The following is a 21271-nucleotide window of genomic DNA, read 5'->3' as shown; positions in this document are numbered from 1 at the left end:
AAAAATATAAGTGTGACCAAGCCTTACATTGAAGGAATATTTACTCTTGGTAACACCAGTATTTGAGAGAAAGAAGGACTCTAGGCTACTCATCCTCATTTCCTGTATCCAATCTTCCAGAAACTAAGCTCTGGAAACCATTCGGTTCTCCAACAGCTCAAATATCCTAAACTCTTTCTGATCAAATTGCATATGAAACACCAGGTGGGTTCACTCTGTGTGCCAAATCACCTACTTTTAATGCTCTACTGGTACAAACTTTAACATTTTTTTAGAATTTAATTTAAAAATCCAGATGACCATTCCAGTAATGCGAGCCAAACTTAAAGATGACCCAGATATTACAACTATCAGATAAGAACTTTAAAATAACTACATTAATATCTTAACAGACCTCATGGGAAAGGTGGAAAACACACAATGAAAACAAGGTAACTTTCAGCAGAGAGACTGAACCTATAAGAAACAGGCAAATGGAAATGCTAAAAATAAAAAAGAAATTATCAGGTGAAAAAGTCCTTCATCAGGCCCATTGGTAGACTACACACAACTGAGTAAAGAAGCAATACATTTAAAGATATGTCAATAGAAACTATCAAACTAAAACAGAATGAGGAAAACATCCCGGAGAGGCAGAACTACAGACAGCCCTCCATCTCCACATGTTCTGCATTTGTGTATACAACCAACCACAGACTGAAACGATTTGGATACAAATTGCGTCGTACTGTACAGGTACTGAACATGTACAAATGCTTATTTCCTTGGTATTTCCCAAGTAATATAGTAACAATTATTTATATTGCATTTAGATTGTATTAAGCAGTAGAAGCAATCTACAGATATTTACAGTACATGGGAGGATCTGAGTAGGTTTTATGAAAATACAACATCATTTTACAATGGGACTTTGGCATCTATAGATTTTGGTGTCCTAATGAGAAGAGGGAAGTCCTGGAGGCAGAACTGTGGGTTACACAGTCTAACGTCTTTGAAAATGGAGTCTTAGAGTGAGAAGAGATCAAGAATGAGGCAGAAGAAAGATTTCAATAACAATGGCCAACTTTTCCAAAAGCTGAAGACATCAATCTTCGACCTAAAAAGCTTTCAGCTCAGGATAAATATATTTAAAAAAGAAAACTACAATAACAAAACACATTTAGATGCACCATGGTCAAACCACAGAAATCCATTTACAAAAAGAAAATCTTAAAAGCAACCAGGAAAAAAAATGAGAAAAAAATTTAAACACTGCAGTATCCCTCCCCCCCACCTTTTTTTTGCCAGAAACTATGCAATCCAGAAGGAAAAAGATGATATCTTTAAAGTACTATCAACTTATAATTCTTTACTCATTGAAAATATTTTTCAAGAATAATGGCAAAATAAGAATTTTACAAAGAACAATTTGGGACATGCTCAATCAAACTTGCCCCAAATGGTAGTTAGAAACATGCCATGGGATTCCAATTTAATCCCATCAAGGTGGCATGTACCAATGCCATCTCACTAGTCCAAGTGATCAATTTCAGTTCACAATTGATCACACTGATAGGACTAAGAGTCAAAGGGATCACATAAACAAGACTAGTGTCTGCAAATACTAACTGATAGAATTAAAAGGGAGAGAACACTCCAACATGGGAAGTGGGATACACAGTACACTCATAGAATGGCAGATGTCCTAAACAGCACTCTGGCCTGAGAATCAGCCCTTAAGGCATTCAGATCTGGCTGAAGAGCCCATGAGAGTATTTTAGGCATGGAAAGCCAAGACACTCTGGCAAAAAAAGAAAAAAGAAAAAAAAAACACAACAAACCTAAATGAAAGATCTCTGTGAATGAGATCCCAGTGGGAAGAACAGGCCATCAAAGGAGGTACCTTTCTCTGAAGAGAGGAGAGAACTTCCACTTTGACTATGACCTTGTCTAAATAAGATCAGAGTCAGCCAACTCAAAAGGCCTCCATAGCCTTGGCAACTCATGACAAGAGCCTAGGGAGATTACTGACGCCATAAACAAGAGTGTCAATTTGTTAAGTCAACAACAGGAGTCACTGTGCACTTACTCCTCATATAGGATCTCTGTCCTTAATGTGTTGTACATTGTGAATTAATGCTATAACTATTACTCAAACAGTACTTTACACTTTGTGTTTCTGTGTGGGTGCAAACTGTTGAAATCTTTACTTAATATAAACTAAACTGATCTGTATATAAAGAGAATTGTTTTTTATTTTTATTTATTTATTTATTTATTTGACAGGCAGAGTGGACAGTGAGAGAGAGAGACAGAGAGAAAGGTCTTCCTCTGCCGTTGGTTCAACCTCCAATGGCCGCCGCGGCTGGCGCGCTGCGGCTGGTGCACCGCGCTGATCCGGTAGCAGAAGCCAGGAGCCAGGTGCTTTTCCTGGTCTCCCATGGGGTGCAGGGCCCAAGCACCTGGGCCATCCTCCACTGCACTCCCTGGCCACAGCAGAGAGCTGGCCTGGAAGAGGGGCAACCGGGACAGAATCCGGCGCCCCGACCAGGACTAGAACCCGGTGTGCTGGCGCTGCAAGGCGGAGGAATAGCCTAGTGAGCCGCGGCACCGGCAGAAGAGAATTGAAAGTGAATCTTGATGTGACTGGAGCGGGAGAGGGGAGGGTTGTGGGTGGGAGGGAAATTACTGGAGGGGGGAAACCACTGTAATCCATAAGCTGTACTTTGGAAATTTATATTTATTAAATAAAAGTTTAAAAAAAGAATTTTACAAAGAAACAAAAGCCAACAGAATAGTAGTCTTTCATTAAAGGAAACATTACAAACTTTCTTTAGAGAGAGGTTAGATACCAGACTGACAATGGGACCTATATAAAGAAAAGAAGTGTGTAGGGTATGGTTAAAAGGAAAGTAAATAAAGTATTTTCTTCTTTTTTAATACTTTAAAAGGTAATTTGAAAATAGATCATGGGGCAGGCTATATGGTGCAGTGGGTTAAGATGTCACTTGGGATACCTGCATGCATCCTGTTTCGAGTACCTGTGTTCAAGTTCCTACTCCACTTCTCTCTTTCTCTCTCTCTCTTTTTTTTTTTAAGATTGTATTTATTTATTTGAGAGCTAAAGCCACAGAGAGTGAGAGGAAGAGACAGAGAGAAAGGTCCTCATTTTGTTGGTTCACCCCCACAAATGGCCACAACATGCCAATCCGAAGCCAGGAGCCAGGTGCCTCCCCCCAGTCTCCCATGTAGGTGCAGGGTCCCAAGCACTTGGGCCATTCTCCACTGCCTTCCCAGGCCACAGCAGAGAGTTGGATTGGAAGGGGAGCAACCGGGACTAGAACCGACACCCATATGGGATGTCGGCACTGCAGGCAGATTAACCTACTGCGCCACCATGCCAGTCCCCCCTACTCCCCTTCTCATTTAGATTCCTGCTAATGTGCACCCTGGGAGGCACCAGCTCAAGCACTTGAGCCTATACTATCCACATGGGTGACCCAGAATGAGTTTTGGGCTCCTGGATTTTGGCCTAGCCCTATCCTAGCCATTGTGGGCATTTGGGGAATGAATCTATAGATGAAAGATCTCACTCAATAGACAGAGAGAGACAGGGAGGGAGGTAAGAGGGAGAGAGGGAGAGAGGTAGAGAGAGAGAGAGAAAAAGAGAGAGAGAGAGAGAGAGCAAGATAAATTGATCTCACTATATATACCAAGTAAAGGCCAGTTTGAGTCCCAGCTGCTCTGCTTCCAATCCAGCTCCCTGCATGTGCCTAGGAAAGCAGAAGATGACTTAAACACTTGGGCCCTGTCACCCATGTGGGAGACCAGGGTGGGAGTTTCAGTTTTGCCTGGCCCAGTCCCAGTTGTTGCAGCTATTTAGGAAGGGAACCAGAGGATGGAAGAGTCTCTCTCTCTTTCTCTGTCACTTTGTCTTAAAAATAAATAAAAAATAAATCTTAAAAAGAAAAAGAATAAAAAATATTTAATTAACCCAAAAAAAGAAGAAAAAGGCTAAAGAACAAAGTATAGCCGGGGCAAAGAAAGATTTAAACTAATCTATTAATAATTATATGAAACACAGGGCCGGCGCCATGGCTCAATAGGCTAATCCTCCACCTGCGGCACCAGCACCCCAGGTTCTAGTCCCGGTTGGGGCGCCGGATTCTGTCCCTGTTGCCCCTCTTCCAGTCCAGCTCTCTGCTGTGGCCTGGGAAGGCAGTGGAGGATGGCCCAAGTGCTTGGGCCCTGCACCCCATGGGAGATCAGGAGAAGCACCTGGCTCCTGCCTTCAGATCAGTGCAGTGCACCAGCCACAGTGCGCTGGCCACAGCGGCCACTGGAGGGTGAACCAACGGCAAAAGGAAGACCTTTCTTTCTGTCTCTCTCTCTCACTGTCCACTCTGTCAAAAAAAAAAAAAAAAAAAAAATTTTATATGAAATACAAATGGCTTGGGGCCAGCATTGTGGCACAGTGGGTTAAAGCCCAGGCCTGAAGCTCCGGCATCTCATAAGGGCAAAGGTTCTAGTCCCAGCTACTCCTCTTGTGATCCAGCTCTCTGCTATGGCCTGGGAAGGCAGTAGAGGATGGCACAGGTGCTTGGGCTCCTGCACCCATGTGGGAGACCCAGAAGAAGCTCCTGTCTCCTGGCTTCAGATTGGCGCAGCTCCAGCTGTTGTGGCCATCTGGGGAGTGAACCAGGGATGGAAGACCTCTCCCTCTGTCTTTGCCTCTCCTCTCTCTATATAATTCTCTCAAATAAATAAATAAATATTTTTTAAAAATTAAATGGCTTACAAATATTTTTATATTGATCAGGTATCCAGTAGGCTAGCTAGATTTATTTGTTAATTCCAAATAATTAACAAATAATTAATTTGTTAATTCCAATAGTTTAATGGCAAATTTTGAAATTGTATATTATATATAATACATAAATATATATTAAATTTTATATATTATAATAATGCAATGTATGGATCATGACAGTGTTATACACTGTCTTACTGCATTAGTTCACACCTGAAAGGGGAACTCAACAAGAATTCAAAGTGGAGGCCGACACCATGGCGCAGTAGGCTAAGCCTCTTCCTGTAGCACTGGCATCCCATATGGGTGACAGTTCATGTCCCAGCTGCTCCTCTTCCAAACCAGCTCTGTACTAAGGCCTAGGAAAAGTAGTGAAGATGGCCCAAGTGCAGGGGCCCCTGCATCCATATGGGAGACCTGGAAGAAGCTCCTGGCTCCTGGCTTCAGACTGGCTCAGCTCCAGCTGTTGTGGCCATCTGGGAAGTGAACCATCAGATGGAAGATCTTTGTCTCTCCCTCTCTATGTCTGTAACTCTACCTCTCAAATAAATAAAATCTTAAAAACAAAAGAATTGAAAGCAGTTACCCTTGTTCAACGTTGCCATTACATGAAGTTTGATGTATTTTTTTCTGTTTTTAAATTATGAAAGTGTCCTTTTACTTCTGCTGCTTCAAGGATTTTTTAACCAAAATGGAAGTTAAATATTATCAGGATTTTTCTGCATATATTAAGATCTTTATAAAATTACTCTTTTTCTATTAATGTAAATTAGATGGATAGATTTTTAAATGTTAAGCCACATTGTATTTCTGAAACAAACTCAAAATATGCCATGAAAAAAAAAAACAATACTAACAGATAAGAATAAGATTACAGAACAAAAGACAGATTAAAGACCAGAAACTAGAGGATAATAGCTTTGTTAAAATCTAATGTGAAAAAAAAAAACTAAACCAAGCAGAATCAAGTTTTTTTTAGTTTAATTACTTGCAAATCTAATAAATATTTTTAAGATTTATTTATCTGAAAGGCAGAGTTACAGAGAGAGGGAGAGGCAGATCTTCCACGCCCAGGTTCATTCCCTAAATGACTACAATGGCTGGGGTTAGGCTAGGCCGAAGCCAGAGGCCTGGAACTCTGTCCAAGTCTCCAATATGGGTGGCAGAGACTCAAGTACTTGGGCCACCTTCTGTTGCCTTCCCAGGCACATGAGCAGGAAGCTGGATCAGAAGTGGAGCAACCAGGACTTGAACTAGCATCCATATGGGATGCCAGTGTTGCAGGCAGTGGCTAACCCACTGTACCACAACACTAGTTCCAAGACTAATATATATTAAATAAAACTGGAGATTAGCAAACATACAACATACTGGAAGAAATGATCCTTTAATATAAAATGAATACTTGCTTCCCCACAATGAACCTGGTTAACAACAGATTAAAAGATGGAAGAGGCAGTGAAAATGGCCTGAAACTGCAATGAAAAGCAAAAGGGGTCAGTGCTGTGGCACAGTGGGTTAAAGCCCCAGCCTGCAGCGCCAGCATCCCATATGGGTACTGGTTTGAGTCCCAGATGCTCCACTTCTGATCCAGCTCTCTGCTATGGCCTGGGAAAGCAGCAGAAGATGGCCCAAGTCCTTGGGCCCCTGCACCCATGTGCGAGACCCAGAAGAAGCTCCTGGCTCCTGGCTTCAGATCAGCTTAGTTCTAGCCATTGTGGTCATTTGGGGAGTGAATCAGTGGATGGAAGACCTCTCTCTCTCTCTGGCTCTACCTATCTCTATAATCTTTCATATAAATCAAATAAATCTAAAAAAAAAAAAAAAAAGGCAAAGCAAAGGAAAAACGCATCCTCTACCTCCAAGCTTGGTGGTGCACAGGACTGCAGAGAAACGCAGCCACCACTCAACAGGTCTGCAGCAGGAGCGGTATCCTTTGGAGAAACAGAAGAAAAAAGGAACTCGCAGTGAAAAGGGAAAAGGTTTGGGAGACTTGATTATGAAATCCAGTGGGGAGACTGCAAGAGGGGGTACATAGAAAAGATACTGAGAGCCTTAAGGGGATAAGATGTGGGAGATGACAGAGTCTAGGAATCTGGGCCGTTTGGTTTTATCCAGCATAAGCAGAGAGACATGATGAGAGATTCTGGCAGATTCAAGGCAGACAGTGATGGTCAGATTGGGAACATCGGCAGAGAGGAAACAGTGAGTGCCTGGGGTCTCCTTCTGCTCCTATCAGTGGGAGCAAGGAGATCTCCGGCAAATTCTGTTTCATTTGTTCCTAACTGACTTTTCCATGATATCTGAAACTGTGGCCCAGCATCATTCTTTTTTTTTTTTTTTTGACAGGCAGAGTGGACAGTGAGAGAGAGAGAGACAGAGAGAAAGCTCTTCCTATGCCGTTGGTAAGCTCTCCAATGGCCACCGCGGCCACAGCTCGCTGATCCGAAGCCAGGAGCCGGGTGCTTCTCCTGGTCTCCCATGGGGTGCAGGACCCAAGCACTTGGGCCATCCTCCACTGCACTTCTGGGCCACAGCAGAGAGCTGGACTGGAAGAGGAGCAACCGGGACAGAATCCGGCGCCCCGACCAGGACTAGAACCCGGTGTGCTGGCGCCCCAAGGCAGAGGATTAGCCTAGTGAGCCACGGCGCCGGCCTCCAATATCATTCTTCACAACACCCTCCCTCACATTCCCTGTAGTTTCTAATACTACCTTTCCTATCATTCATTCTCTTCCACTGGTTCCTCTTCTTCTCTTAACACTTACTATTCTATGGTTCAGTCCTACTTTTTTTTTTTTCTTTTCACCTTACATACAACTGAGGCAGGAATTGGGCAATTTCATCTAAATGCAGTTCTAGTCTCTGTTTCTACTCAGCTTTCCAACGAGCACTCTCCTCCAGATGATCAGTGGGGACTTCAAGGACAGACATGTCCAAGAACTAAACATTTGTTTGGCCAAACCAGCTATTCCTCCTCTAGTCTCTCTGCAGTTTAAGAGATAGCTCAAAATTCAGCTGAAATGAGACTGTGAAGCTGAGAACCACAAATGATAAACCTGTCCATACTCTAAAGAGAAGGGCAAGATATCCAGGCCAGACTTACTAAACAGAAGATAATTTGAAAACACCGAGGATGCTGGAGCTTCTTTACATCCCTTGAGAACCAAAGCAGGAATTCTCCAAGCAAACCTGCAGTGCAGACTGGGTGCAACTGCAACACGACACAGACCCCTGAGTTGCAGGCTGGCAACTTACTAAGATGAAGGAACTCTTAAACCCATTGTGGTCTGGTCACCAGAAATGAACAGGGTAAAGAGTCCTTAGCAGAACCTGACACATCCTCAGGAACTTTAGGGACTACTAAGTAAATACAGAGCCTAGGCCCAAGATGGACGGAGCTGTCACAATGACAGGGCAAAAGACATACAGGACTACAGTTAGGCAAGCTGTACTTCTACCACTGGGTTTTATAGGTTTCCCATTGGCCAGGGAGTGGCTGGGACATCCTCTGGGTACCTGCCAAACACATATGCCTTCTGGAGTAAAGGCACTGAGCAAGAACAGGCTATAGGGCCGGCTATATGAGGCAACAGCTATGGGGAAATTGCAAAGGGCAGTGGGAGTGTATGCGCTACTTGAAAGGGAAGAGGGCAATGTAGACACGGAGGGCATCCCAAAAACCACCCTAAGTACACTTCAGCACCGCGCTGATCCGAAGCCAGGAGCCAGGAGCCAGGTGCTTCTCCTGGTCTCCCATGGGGTGCAGGGCCCAGGCACCTGGGCCATCCTCCACTGCACTCCCAGGCCACAGCAGAGAGCTGGCCTGGAAGAGGGGCAACTGGGACAGAATCCGGCGCCCTGACCAGGACTAGAACCTGGGGTGCCGGCGCCGCAGGCAGAGGATTAGCCTAGTGAGCCACAGCGCCAGCCCTAAGGCTTGATCTTAATAGCTCCAAGTGAACTCTCACCAAGAGATACAGAAAGAAGATCCCAAACGGTATGGCTCAAGTCAAGGACAGGAGAAAAATAAAGCTAGCTCCTCCTTGCATGTCGCCAGATATAACCCAGCTATCAGTGGCATCTGTCCACAGGGCCACCATCTACTGTGACAGTCAAGTCAGAAATCAAGCAGTCATCCTAGATTCTTACCCTCCCCAAACTCCTGATGTCCAGTCATTGATCCTTAAATCTCCTTCAACACATCTCTTCCTCCTTAGCCCCCCAGCGACTAGTCAAATCTGAGGTAATACCATCTAACTTAGTGATTCTCTACCCTGACCTACACCTCAAAATTTTAAACCTTTAAATCTAATACCAAGGCCCAGATTAAAGATTGTGATTTACATGGGGTATGGGGCCTGCCATTTGTTTTTTCAAGAGGTCCCCAAGTGCTTCTAAAGTGCAGTCAAGACTGTGGTCACGAAGTTAACTGGCTTTGCCCAGAACCCAGGCTTCCCTTCCCCAAACTACTTTTCACAATAGTAAGAATCATCTTACTGGGGTTGGTGCTGTGGCACAGCAGGTTAAAGCCCCAGTCTGCAGTGCTGGCATTCCATATGGGCTCTGGTTTGAGTCTGGCTGCTCTACTTCTGATCCAGTTCCCTGCTAATGCGCCTGGGAAAGCAGTGGAGGATGGCTCAAGTGCTTGGGCTCTTGTACCCATGTGGGAGACCTGGAAGAAGCTCCTAACTCCTGGCTTCAGATTGGCTCAGCTCCAGCCATTGCAACCATTTTGGGAGTGAACCAGTGGATGGAGGATCTCTCTCTGTCTCTACCTCCCTCTGAAACTGTCTCTCAAGTAAATAAAAATTAAAAAAAAAAAGAGAGAGAGAGAACAACCCACATGTTCTTCCTAATTATCCACACACAATTTGATAAAATATAATTCATTCATGATTAAAAGGAAGAACTTTAAAAAAAAAAAATCATCTTTTGGGGCCGGTGCTGTGGCACAGCAGGTTAACGTCTCGGCCTGAAGTGCAGGCATCCCATATGGGTGCTGGTTCAAGACCTGGCTGGTCCACTTCCGATCCAGCTCTCTGCTATGGCCTGGTAAAGCAGTGGAGGATGGACCAAGTCCTTAGGCCCCTACCCCCATGTGGGAGACCTGGAAGAAGCTCCTGGCTCCCGGCTTCAGATCAGCGCAGCTCCAGCCATTGCGGCCATCTGGGGAGTGAACCAGCAGATGGAAGACCTCTCTCTCTCTCTTTCTGCCTCTCCTCTCTCTGAATAACTCTGACTTTCAACTAAATAAATAAATCTTTTAAAAAATCATCTTTTTAAAAATGGAAATCTCACATTATTTACAGCAGTAGATCAGTAGTTCTCAATCTAGGCCAACTATGAGAATCACTTAGGGAAGCTTAAGAAATCCTGACCCCAGGCCAAAGGGCAAACAGGTAAGGACAGAGTCTCTGGCGCTGAGAAGCAGGCAGCAGTATTATTAAAGCACCCGAGATGATTCCAGGGTGCAGACTAGGCTGAGAAGTACTGACTCAGAAGCGACGGAAAGCCACGTAAATCTTTAAGAGCAGTAAAATCCCAACTCCCTTCAAGATAATGAGACATTGCTCCACTCTTAGCTTCCTGAGCTCCCACACTACCAAAGCAATTCAGCTCCTCTGAGAGTCACACACAGACACTGTTGTGCAAAGAATGAGCTCCTTCCATAGAGCCCCTCCACTTACCCACAGCTAACTCCCACCCTAAGGTGCAGCCCTCTCAAGAACTGCTGCTTTGCCCAAACCTTCTCCTGTGGCACTCCTGGAGCAGTGCTCCTTGAGCCACCTGTGACCATTACTGTTCTGTCGGGTAGGGCGATTGTTAATGTCTCAGTCTAACTCCCTTATTGAACTCCATGAAACTAAAAAGTCTATCTTATCCATGTTTCATCCCTAGTGCCTATCACCATGCATGGCCCATAGGAAGCACTCAAGTATCTACTGAGTTCACTGCATTTAGGGGAGAAAAAAAAATCTTGATTATTATGTAGACAGAACTCCCCTTTAAAAAGAAAAACCACAAGGGGCTAGTAAAGCCGCCTGCAGTGCCAGCATCCCATGTGGGCGCCGATTCGAGTCCTGGCTGCTCCACTTCTGATCCAGCTCTCTGCTATGGCTTGGGAAAGCAGCAGAAGATGGCCCAGGTCCTTGGGCCCCTGCACCCATGTGAGAGACCCGAAGGAAGCTCCTGGCTCTTGGCTTCGGATAGGCACAGCTCTGGCCATTGCGGCCAATTGGGGAGTGAACCATCGGGTGGAAGACCTCTCTCTGCCTCTCCTTCTCTCTCTGTGTAACTCTGACTTTCAAATAAATAAATAAATCTTAAAAAAAAAAAAAAGAAAAAGAAAAACCACAAGATACATCAAATTTATACATTATATTCAGGTCTCACTAAAATAGAAACCAACAGCTGGACTTTTAAACACTTTAAGGCAAATGTTTAATATTTGTTCTATTTATGAACTAGAAAAAAATCAAGGAAGAAGGCAGGTCTGTTTCTAGAGTCCCAAGGGTGGCAACTTACAGGATAGTAATGCTTGGCTTTCTATTGAAAAACCACATCTTTTAAAACATACCCCTTCAACATGCTGGTGCTAACATAATGACACCTATATGCTTTAGTAAAGTAAGTTACACTACTGACTTAATCTGGAGAATAAAATGATAGGTACTTGCCAGCCAAAAATGAAAACAAGTTGTGAAGAGATTTTGAATGCTTTGAATGAAAGTATTCAAAAAAACTCATAAAATAATATGGCTACCAGCATCTGATGGCAATTTCTACTACTCTGCATCCTGTCACCCAGCAAAGAAACCAGATCTTCATTTTTCAAAGGTTACATTTAACATTTTCTTTCTATTTATATGGTTACTACATGTGCCTTACCCAAAGACAATAATTCTGCTAAAATATTAATGGAAACTAAAGACCAATACAGTGTACTTGATTCGAAAGACTGTCATGTTAGCATGCAAAATGATTACGATGCTACTATGTGTTTAAAGTAAGTTCTTTATCTGTTCAGTATCCTTGATCACTAAATTAATCCACTATGAACTGAGTGTCTGAAACTTGCTTGGGAATATATTAAAATTGAAGTATATGAAGTGACCAGTAAGACAAATAAAGGTATCAACCACAATATTTGGCATTTGTGGCTAATTTTTTTTACCTTATTTGGCGATTTCAAAGGTGAGATGGCTATTTTATTTGGTGTCTGTGTTGTAGAATTTAAAGTTGATCCAATAACACCACTTTCAGATATTGTTATGGTCTTTGATGGAGTCCCAGGAGTAGACTGTGAAAGAACCCTACCTGCAAATGAGAGGCAGCACATCAGTTTGACTTTTTTCAATAATAGTATAAAAATTTATGTGATGATGATCTACACCCACAAGGAATGTAGTATATGTTCACTACTCATATTTCATATGTATCAACATAGGAAATTAAACACCTGAGTCCCTAATGAATTGTTTGGTGAACCTAGGCAGAATGGAACAAAGCAATGCTTCTTCTAATACTTAACATCTAATCATCAGTTTACAGAAAGTCTACAAAAACAGTTCTAGTCACATTCTTATCAATATTGTTAAGTTAAAACCATCAGAAAGCAAGTTGAAGACAAATATTAAGCATGCCCTGTGTTAATATAGCTCCTGAAAGTCACAATCTGAACCTAAGTCTTCAAACTTTAATCTCTGTACTCTACAGTGTCTTCCTATCTGAACTTGAACCATGAAGGTAAATTTAAATCCACAACTGAAAAACAGTTCTAGGAAGGACTTGGGCACCGTCAGGTTTAAAACTGATTTTAGAGACTGCCAAAAGCAAAAGTGTGTCCCTAGCTACCCTGGCCAGATTCCACACTGTGCTCCATTCAGGACAAGATCCCTCAGGAACAACACAGAAAAACAAGTATGACTGGATGGCTCAGGGAATTACAAATCCTATCACAATGAGCTGAAACACCAGGCACGTTCCTAGGCAAGAAGGGAATACAGACATGACAGATCTCCAGATTCTTTCCAGACTGTCTAATCGTCGTTAGTGCATCACTCTGGGTCTCCCCCATTCTGAGCACATGATAGAACCGCAATTGCACTTCCTATCTCCCCACAATCTCATCTTACAGTTTAGTCAGGGTCATGTGACTAGTTCTGGCCAATGCGTAGCAGACCTGACAGATGTCCTGTCTGAACCAGAGCATTTACTGTCAATGCAGGACCTCCCAAAGCTACCTCTGAGACAGTGGCTCTTCTGTCAGCCACTGTGTGACTAAGAGAAGAGCTCCCTTTGGAAGCCACAGTGGACATGTAATCATGAGTATAAATTAAACAAAACTGGGGGAGGTGGGCTGGCATTGTGGCACAGTGGGTAAAGCCCATGCCTGCAAGGCCAGCATCTCAAACGGGCACCCGTTCTTGTCCTAGCTGCTTGACTTCCAATCCAGCTTCCTTTAATGGCATGGGAAAGTGGCAGAGGATGGCCCAAGTACTTGGATCCCTGCCACCTACATGCAAGTCCCAGATAAAGTTCCTGGCTCTTGGCTTCGGCCTGGCCCCAGCTCTGGCTGTTATAGCCATTTTAGAGGTGAACCAGTGGATGGAAGATATCTCTTTCAAATAAATAAATAAATCTTTAAAAGACAGAACAAAAATAAAACTTGGGGTGTTTTTAGATTTCTGAGATTTGGAAACTAATTATCCTGACTGATTCAGGCTGTCAGGTTGAAGAATTAGAATAAGTCTGTATTATAGGAAAAATTTCAGCTCAGTACTGAGAAAGAGCTGCAATCAAACTTTCCAATTGAGAGGGAGGGAGAAAAATATTGTTATATTCTTAGAATTGTATCTATGAAATACATTAAATCTGTCCTCTTTATATTAATACATTTTTTAAAATCCATGAAAAAGATTTCCAATTGAAATGACTATTTCTGGTCACCGAAAATATTCCAAGCAGACACTAGAAAATCAAATCCACTGGCTAAAGAGGGGGAATCATGCATCTGAGAGGAGAGGCAGAAAACGAAATTATCTCTGAAGTCCCCTCTAACTTTAGATGCTTTGACCCAGTTTATAGACATAGGAATGAAGAAGCGGGGGCAGGAGAGGGAAGGAAAAAGACAAAGAATGGTGCTTCCCTTCTTCCCCTCTCATAAGAATGCCTTAGTATCATTTATTTTTAAAGCAAATCAACTTTTATTCTCATTTGTGAATTTAAAAATTTTAAATAGTTTTCAAAATGTCTTTGCAGTACATGATTGCATTGATTTTATATATATTCCTTGCTGAATTTCAGTTGAATATTTTTTACCTGAATATATCATAATTAAAATAATTCTAAATAAACAGAATGAATCTACACCAAATATCTTACAGAGCCATCCTAAAGTGTTGGGCCTGCCTAAAGTGACATGTTTGTCTACTCTGGTTTCCAAAGTGAGTAGCTGTGGGATAAGGCTGAAGCTCTGACAACCAGTATGTCAAGAGGTTACTGTATCAAAACAGATGCATTTTCATAAAATGCTCATCATTTATAATTATCACTATAATTTCATTTGTTGGGTAACATAAATGATACCAGAAAAAAAGGCACTTAAGGTGAATTCACCTCCAACATGAACAAGTTTCATAATAAATAAAAACACTAAAACTTCCTTGTTTTTGGCTTTTATTTTTTAAAACTTTAGTTTGTGACTGTAACTATACTAACTCTCAAAATGAAGAAAAAACCAAACAGCTGTTGAGTCTTGGGGAGAGGTTCTTTCTGACAATGCATATGACAGCACAATGCTCGACAGGCACCTCATGATTACACAAAACCCAAGTTCTGCCAAAGTAGCTAGCATTTCATAGGCTCTCCCAAGGACCTCTACATCCTTTGAAAGAAAGAAGTTAGGTCTTCTTGGGTTTCATCCAGATAGCATTTTTGATTACCTAATCTAACTTCATATCCCTACTTATTCTTAATTTCACAGATTTAAGCAAGTATGCAAGTTATATGATTTCCCCTTAAAATCAATTCATAAAACTTTTCTATTCTATTGTCAGGTATTGTCCAAGAATCACGAGACAAACCAGGGCACGCATGTAGCCTAGTGATTAGACATCAGTCAGGGTGCCCATGTCCTGCAGCAGAGTTCCTGGGTTCAATTCTGGGCTCTGGTCCCTGACTCCAGCCTCTTGGAGACCCTGGGAGGCAGCAGCGATGGTTCAAATGATTGGGCCCATGCCACCCACGTGAAAAACCTGGACTGAACTCCCAGCTTTGGCCCTGGCCCAGCCCCAGCCCCAACTGTTCCAACTGTTGCAGGTATTTCTCTCTCTCTCTCTTTCTCTCTCATCTCTCTGCATCTCAAAAAACAAAATCAAATACACACACAATCAAAAGCCACAGACAGAATAACCTGGGGTAGGGAGCTGGCATATCTCAGCAAGGACAAATTCTGTAACAGATTAACTCATTAGTGAATGTTCTTACACTGCTATGAAGTTTGTGCTCGTGAAGCAACTTTGTACCTTTGGGAGTTCTCAGAACAGGGACCTCTGTATCTCAAAGAACCTCTCAAAAGCCTTGTGAGGTGGTTGGTATCTACACTTCACAGAAATAAGATGAACAAATAATTTATTTATCCAAGATCACACAGAAAACCACTACAAGAGCCAAACTTAAAATCCCAATCACCCAACAGCTACCTACCATTATCACTGCACTGTCTCCATGAAAAACACATTCAACCAACAACAGACATTCGTGGAACCACACCTCAGTGCCAGAAACTGTGCAGGGTACTTAAGGGGATGAGGAGGGCAGAAGGAACAAAGGGAGGGAGCGAGGGGAGCACAAAATTAAAGACAGACTACAATATGGTAAACACATGTGGGCATTTCAAAAAGGCATACTCCCCAAATGCCCACAACAGTTGGGACTGGACCAGGCCAAAGTTGGGAGCCAGGTATCAATCTAGGTCTCCCAAATGGGCACCAAGAACTCAGCTACTAAAGCCCTCAGTGCAGGTTCAGTATTAGCAGGAAGCTGGAGTCAGATGCCAGAGGCAGGCATTAAATCCAGGTACTCAGACATAGAATGTGGGCATCTAAATTGGCATCCCAACAGCTAGGCCAAATCCCTGCTCCCAAACTGATCTTTACATTCAACCATCAACTTTTAAAAGTAACTTCATACAATGAAACATTATTCTATCTTAAAAAGGAACAAATTCTGACACAGGCTACAACAGGGATGGATCTTGAAGACATTACCCAGAACAAAATAATGGACAGGAAGGAAAATGGTGGTTGCACGGGCTAGGCACCGAGAGGTATAAGGAATGATTGTGTAAAGAGTACAGGGTTTGAGCTCTGTTACGATGAAAAAAGGGCTGGGGATGGATGGCAGTGATGACTGCACAATAACCTGACTAGACGTAATGTAACTGAATGACACTCTCACAAATGGTTACAATGGTCAAGTATGCTATGTATGTTTTACCAAAAAATTTTTTAATTAATTTATTTAAGGAAGAACTAGATGGCAAACTAAAAACAAACTACCATCAAGAAAAATCTTATGTGTGGTAGGAGACAAACAAGGAAATCAAGCATGTGACTAAGCTAGTATGATTTGACAGAGTTTCATTAAAGACAATTATCTGTTAGATACAATCTAGTTTTATGGGAACACATAGGAAATGCACCTCAAAGTCAAAAACCGCCAGGATGGAAAAGGTAGCTGTGAGGAACAGCAAAGAAAGGAACCGTGCCAAGACCCCACGCCTGAGAGGACATGATCTATCTAGTGACATGGAGCCAAAAGGAGGGGAAAATGAAAAAGGTATGCGTTAGATCGTAAATGCTTTCAATGTCAAGAGACCACTGGTATTTTAACTTAGTCCTGATGGGTCAAAATGGATAAACTCAAGAAAATTTTAATCAGATGTTCATTTTTAGAAAAACCATTGTATACAAAAAAATGTTCATCTTGATCAAAATGTAGAAAAAGATATTCAAGACCAAAAGTCATTAGTAAAGCAGTCTCAATGTACTTTGAAAGAGTACTTCAGGGGCTGGCATTATGGTGTGGCGGGTAAAGCCACCATCTGCAACACTGACATCCCATATGGCTGATCCATTTCCAATCCAGTTCTCTGCTATGGCCTGGAAAAGCAGTGGAAGATGGCTCAAGTGCTTAGGCCCCTGCACTCACATGGGAGACCCAGAAGAAGCTCCTGGCTCCTGGCTTTGGCATGGCCCAGGTCCAGCCATTGTGGCCATTGGGGGAGTACAAATGGAAGCTATCTCTTTTTCTCTCTGTCTCTGTAACTCTGACTTTCAAATAAATAAATTTTTAAAAAGTTTTAAAGAACGAGCACTTCAGCTACATATAATATATAAATGGTGGAACTGATTTATGATACAATTCAATAGGACTGCTACTTTGGTGGTTTAAAATTTGGCTTATATGAATTTAAAAATGCTAAAAGGAGTTAAAAGCAGAAATTATCCCTCCAAACTAAACTTAATGACAACAATTCCAGTGAAATTTAACAGAGATCTGCCTCTATGCACTTTAGTAAGGCTGCTGTCTGTCAGCATTTAAAGGAAAGCTACAATTAAGTCTCCAACACATTACAGATGACCCAAAATCCACGTGAAGTCATCTATGACAGCCAAGGTGAATTCTTGACATTAACCCAAAATTCACTCAGACACTTCTGCAAACACCACAACTGATTAGGATACAATCCTTTCCTCCATTGGTCAACAAAAAATTTTTCGGGACTCCCTCAAACTCAAAAAATAATAAGGAAAACTGAACTGAGACATAACTTCCAGCTAATTCCTTCCACCTACTCAGAACCTCACATGGGCCTGGGGGCCCCTTTTTCATCAATACTTCCAAGTTTTGCTCACTTCCTAAATAAGCTCCAAACCCAAACTCTTTCCAGTCTTTCCTCTGGGGTTATGGCTGGCAACCATGACAGCCCTCCTATTTTCTTTACTTCTCCACTGAGGGTCCCTAAAGAAAGAGAACTCTCACTCACCCAACACTGTCCTCTTACTACAATCTTTCCATCTCTTCTCTCACTAGCAAAAATGAGAAGTGTCCCTACATACAATACAAAACCTCTGGAAAATGACACATCATTACCACTGACTTCAGAATTGTCAACTATTACGTCCGTAAATTTACTAAGCAAAAATTTTGATATGCTAGGGGTCATTAGTTAATATCTGAAGTATCTTTATTCTAGGGATGGGTAATGAGCACTTGAAAGTCTCTAATCAAGAGTTTACCACTAGGGTCAGTGCTGTAGCAAAGCCACCGCCTGCAGCACCAGCATCCTATGTGGGCGCCCGTCCAAGACATGGCTACTCCACTTCCGATTCTGCTCTCTGCTATGGCCCGGGAAAGCAATAGAAGATGGCCCAACTCCTTGGGCCCCTGCACCTGCATAGGAGACCCAGAGGAAGCTCCTGGCTCCTGGCTTTGGATCAGCTCAGCTCGGGCCATCGTGGCCATCTGGGGAATGAACCAGTGGATCAAAGCCCTCTCTCTCTCTCTCCCTCTGCCTCTGCTTCTCTGAAGCTCTACCTTTCAAATAAATAAATTAATCTTAAAAAAAAAAAAAAAGAGTTTATCATCCAGAGGTGTTTCCATAAAAGCCTTTAGCATGCTGTAAATTATAATCTTAGCCGGCGCCGTGGCTCAATAGGCTAATCCTCCACCTTGCGGCGCCGGCACACCGGGTTCTAGTCCCGGTCGGGGCGCCGGATTCTGTCCCGGTTGCCCCTCTTCCAGGCCAGCTCTCTGCTATGGCCAGGGAGTGCAGTGGAGGATGGCCCAGGTGCTTGGGCCCTGCACCCCATGGGAGACCAGGAAAAAGCACCTGGATCCTGGCTCCTGCCATCGGATCAGCGCGGTGCGCCGGCTGCAGCGGCGGCCATTGGAGGGTGAACCAACGGCAAAGGAAGACCTTTCTCTCTGTCTCTTTCTCTCACTGTCCACTCTGCCTGTCAAAAAAAAAAAAAAAATTATAATCTTGTAACTGATGAAGAGTAATGTTAGGATGGCTCTGAATTAAGGACCAGTCACCATGGCTTTGTGATTTTCCTGAAGAACTGAACTGTTGGGGCTGGCACAGTGGCTCACTTGGCTAATCCTCCGCCTGCGGCGCCAGCATCCCATATGGGCACCGGGTTCTAGTCCCGGTTGCTCCTCTTCCAGTTCAGCTCTCTGCTGTGGCCCGGGAAGGCAGCGGAGGATGGCCCAAGCTTGGGCACCTGCACCCCATGGGAGACCAGGAGGAAGCACCTGGCTCCTGGCTTTGGATCGGTGCAGCACGCCAGCCATAGCAGCCATTTGGAGGGTGAACCAATGGAAGGAAGACCTTTCTCTTTCTCTCTCTCACTGTCTAACTCTGCCTGTCAAAAAAAAAAAAAAAAAAAAAAAAAAAGAACTGAACTGTTTGTTTGTACAGCTGCTTGCCAGGTAAGGAATAAGAGGCTGGACTTAACCAAGCCATTACAGATACAGAGAAAAGACAATCAATCGTGTTTGCAAGGGAGTAATCATGATGAGTCATGAACTCCACATTGACAAAGGAAGAATCTGAGAACAAAAGGAAGTGAGTATTAATGAGAAAACAGAATCATCAATGGATGAGAAATTTCAAACTCAAAGCACTGCTGGATTGTGCATACAAAGGCAGGTACCTACCTCATGGGATAGCTGGAGAATGATGAAAGCCACTACATGTAAAGCACCCAGAATGGTGCTTGGCACACAATAAATACTACACAATTATTAAGTAGCATCAATAGTTTAAAACTTTGCTACTCTCATGGTAAATCTCTACCAAAATCTAAAAAGACTAAATAATGGGCTGATTTTGATTTAAAGCATTTTGCCTGAAGCATTCGTTTAATAAGTGTAACATTTCTTATGAAGCAGTTTGGTTTATAATAAGCTGTACTTGTTGCATTCAAACATTTTAAGGTGGCAGAACAGCCATTTGTAAACCTAAAAGGAAGATAAGTATGTAGCTTAATAAACTATAAAGAAATATAACCTGCAATGACTGGTGGTGATACTTGAGTTGTCTGTCCTGTAACTGCTTTACTATTAATTGGTTTTGCAAAGATCAGCTTCGTGATTACTGGACCAGAGGTTGGTGTTCGAGGCTTCTTAGCAATCTGAAACATACAAATAACTATGAAGACCATGTGTTTCTATAAAAACATCTGTTCAATCAAAATTAGAAAAAAAAAGGTTTATACACAATAGTAAATATGAAACCAACTCATTTAAGAACATATATCTATGTATTAATGTCAAAAACAATTAAAACGAAGCCATTCATTAAAATATTGGAATGATCACATTCTCAAGGCCATATTTAATAACACCTTTGCATTTATTATAAATCCTTATTTTAGTCTCTTGAACAGACACATATGACATAAAACAAATTAATGTTTAATAATTAAAACACTGTGGCACAGCAGTATCTTTTCCAAAATAACCAATTATTGGTAATAAAAAACTGGAGTAGAGTAAGTTAAGAAAGCACATAGTGCAAACAATGGAGTCACCTAACATTCAATTACACTGGTCAGTGGGTGCAAAAAAACACATATACATTAAAGACTGGCTTACAATTAGGTTTTCAACTTTAGATGTATATATCAGGAGTAGATAAAGGAAGAACTGAGTATGTTAAAGACCCAGGATATAAAAAACAAAACAAAACAAAACAAAAACAAGTTTGAAGGAACAAAGACTATTATAAAGGCCAAGGTTCCAAGATGCTGTTTACTGAAATTCAGGTTACTGTGCTGTCAACTCCGTGAAGGCAGGGTCTGTATTTCATCCACCTCCATTCTGAAGGCATATATTGGCACACTGCTGACCCAAATTAAACGCTCCTCAAGTCAGGGAAGGTAGTTACCAACACTTTTATGTTGAAATTATCACCATATGCAAATACATAGCTTATTCTAAAAGTCAGAAGCAAAAATTTACCTATGACAAAAATTTTAGAGCTGTGAAGGACATTCAATATTAATTTTATCTCTTCCAAGATATGAACACTGAGGCCCTAAAAGTTTTATTACTAGAAATATGATTCAAATGAATAAAAATAACTGACTTAAATGACAAAAAATACCAGAAACAAATTTTTAAATTAAAAAACAAGACATATACCAGAAGCTATCATAGATCATAGAACGATGTGTTCATCAGTTCTTTGTGCTCAAATTATAAATTAAATAACATAATCTTATATCCAGATTACTTTCTTACACTCAGAATATATTATGGACAAAACAAAATGCACATAAAATACAAATCACTCAAAAAGTGACCCATTATCATATTACAAAACCAAGTTTACAAACTATGACAGATTTAAATAAATCCATAATTATATTTTAGGAAGATGATGCAATTTAAAAACATAAAGGGAAA

The 21271-nt window shown here is 42.0% G+C and overlaps 1 protein-coding gene across 28 annotated transcripts in view; it reads right to left on the bottom strand.

The window, feature by feature from the left end:
• The window catches only part of LIN54 (lin-54 DREAM MuvB core complex component), a 102954-nt gene that overhangs the window by 39221 nt on the left and 42462 nt on the right, over positions 1-21271 (bottom strand). For 12 of the 28 annotated variants that reach the window (XM_070047949.1, XM_070047958.1, XM_070047944.1 and 9 more), the window contains exons 3-4: positions 19872-19995; positions 11967-12109 (exon numbers count right to left, since the gene is read on the bottom strand). The exons of 5 other annotated variants lie outside the window; for them this stretch is intronic. In XM_070047949.1, coding sequence (XP_069904050.1) covers positions 11967-12109; positions 19872-19995 — 267 coding nt within the window. Of the gene's footprint in view, positions 1-6648; positions 6724-11966; positions 12110-19871; positions 19996-21271 lie in introns of all 28 variants that reach the window. 11 more of the 28 variants (XM_051819626.2, XM_051819625.2, XM_051819627.2 and 8 more) reach the window with 1 other exon arrangement.

Source organism: Oryctolagus cuniculus, chromosome 8, assembly GCF_964237555.1.
Source record: "Oryctolagus cuniculus chromosome 8, mOryCun1.1, whole genome shotgun sequence".
In the NCBI taxonomy this organism is placed as follows: domain Eukaryota; kingdom Metazoa; phylum Chordata; class Mammalia; order Lagomorpha; family Leporidae; genus Oryctolagus; species Oryctolagus cuniculus.
Note: the sequence above shows the minus strand (reverse complement) of the source record. Positions and strands in the feature narration are given on the sequence as shown.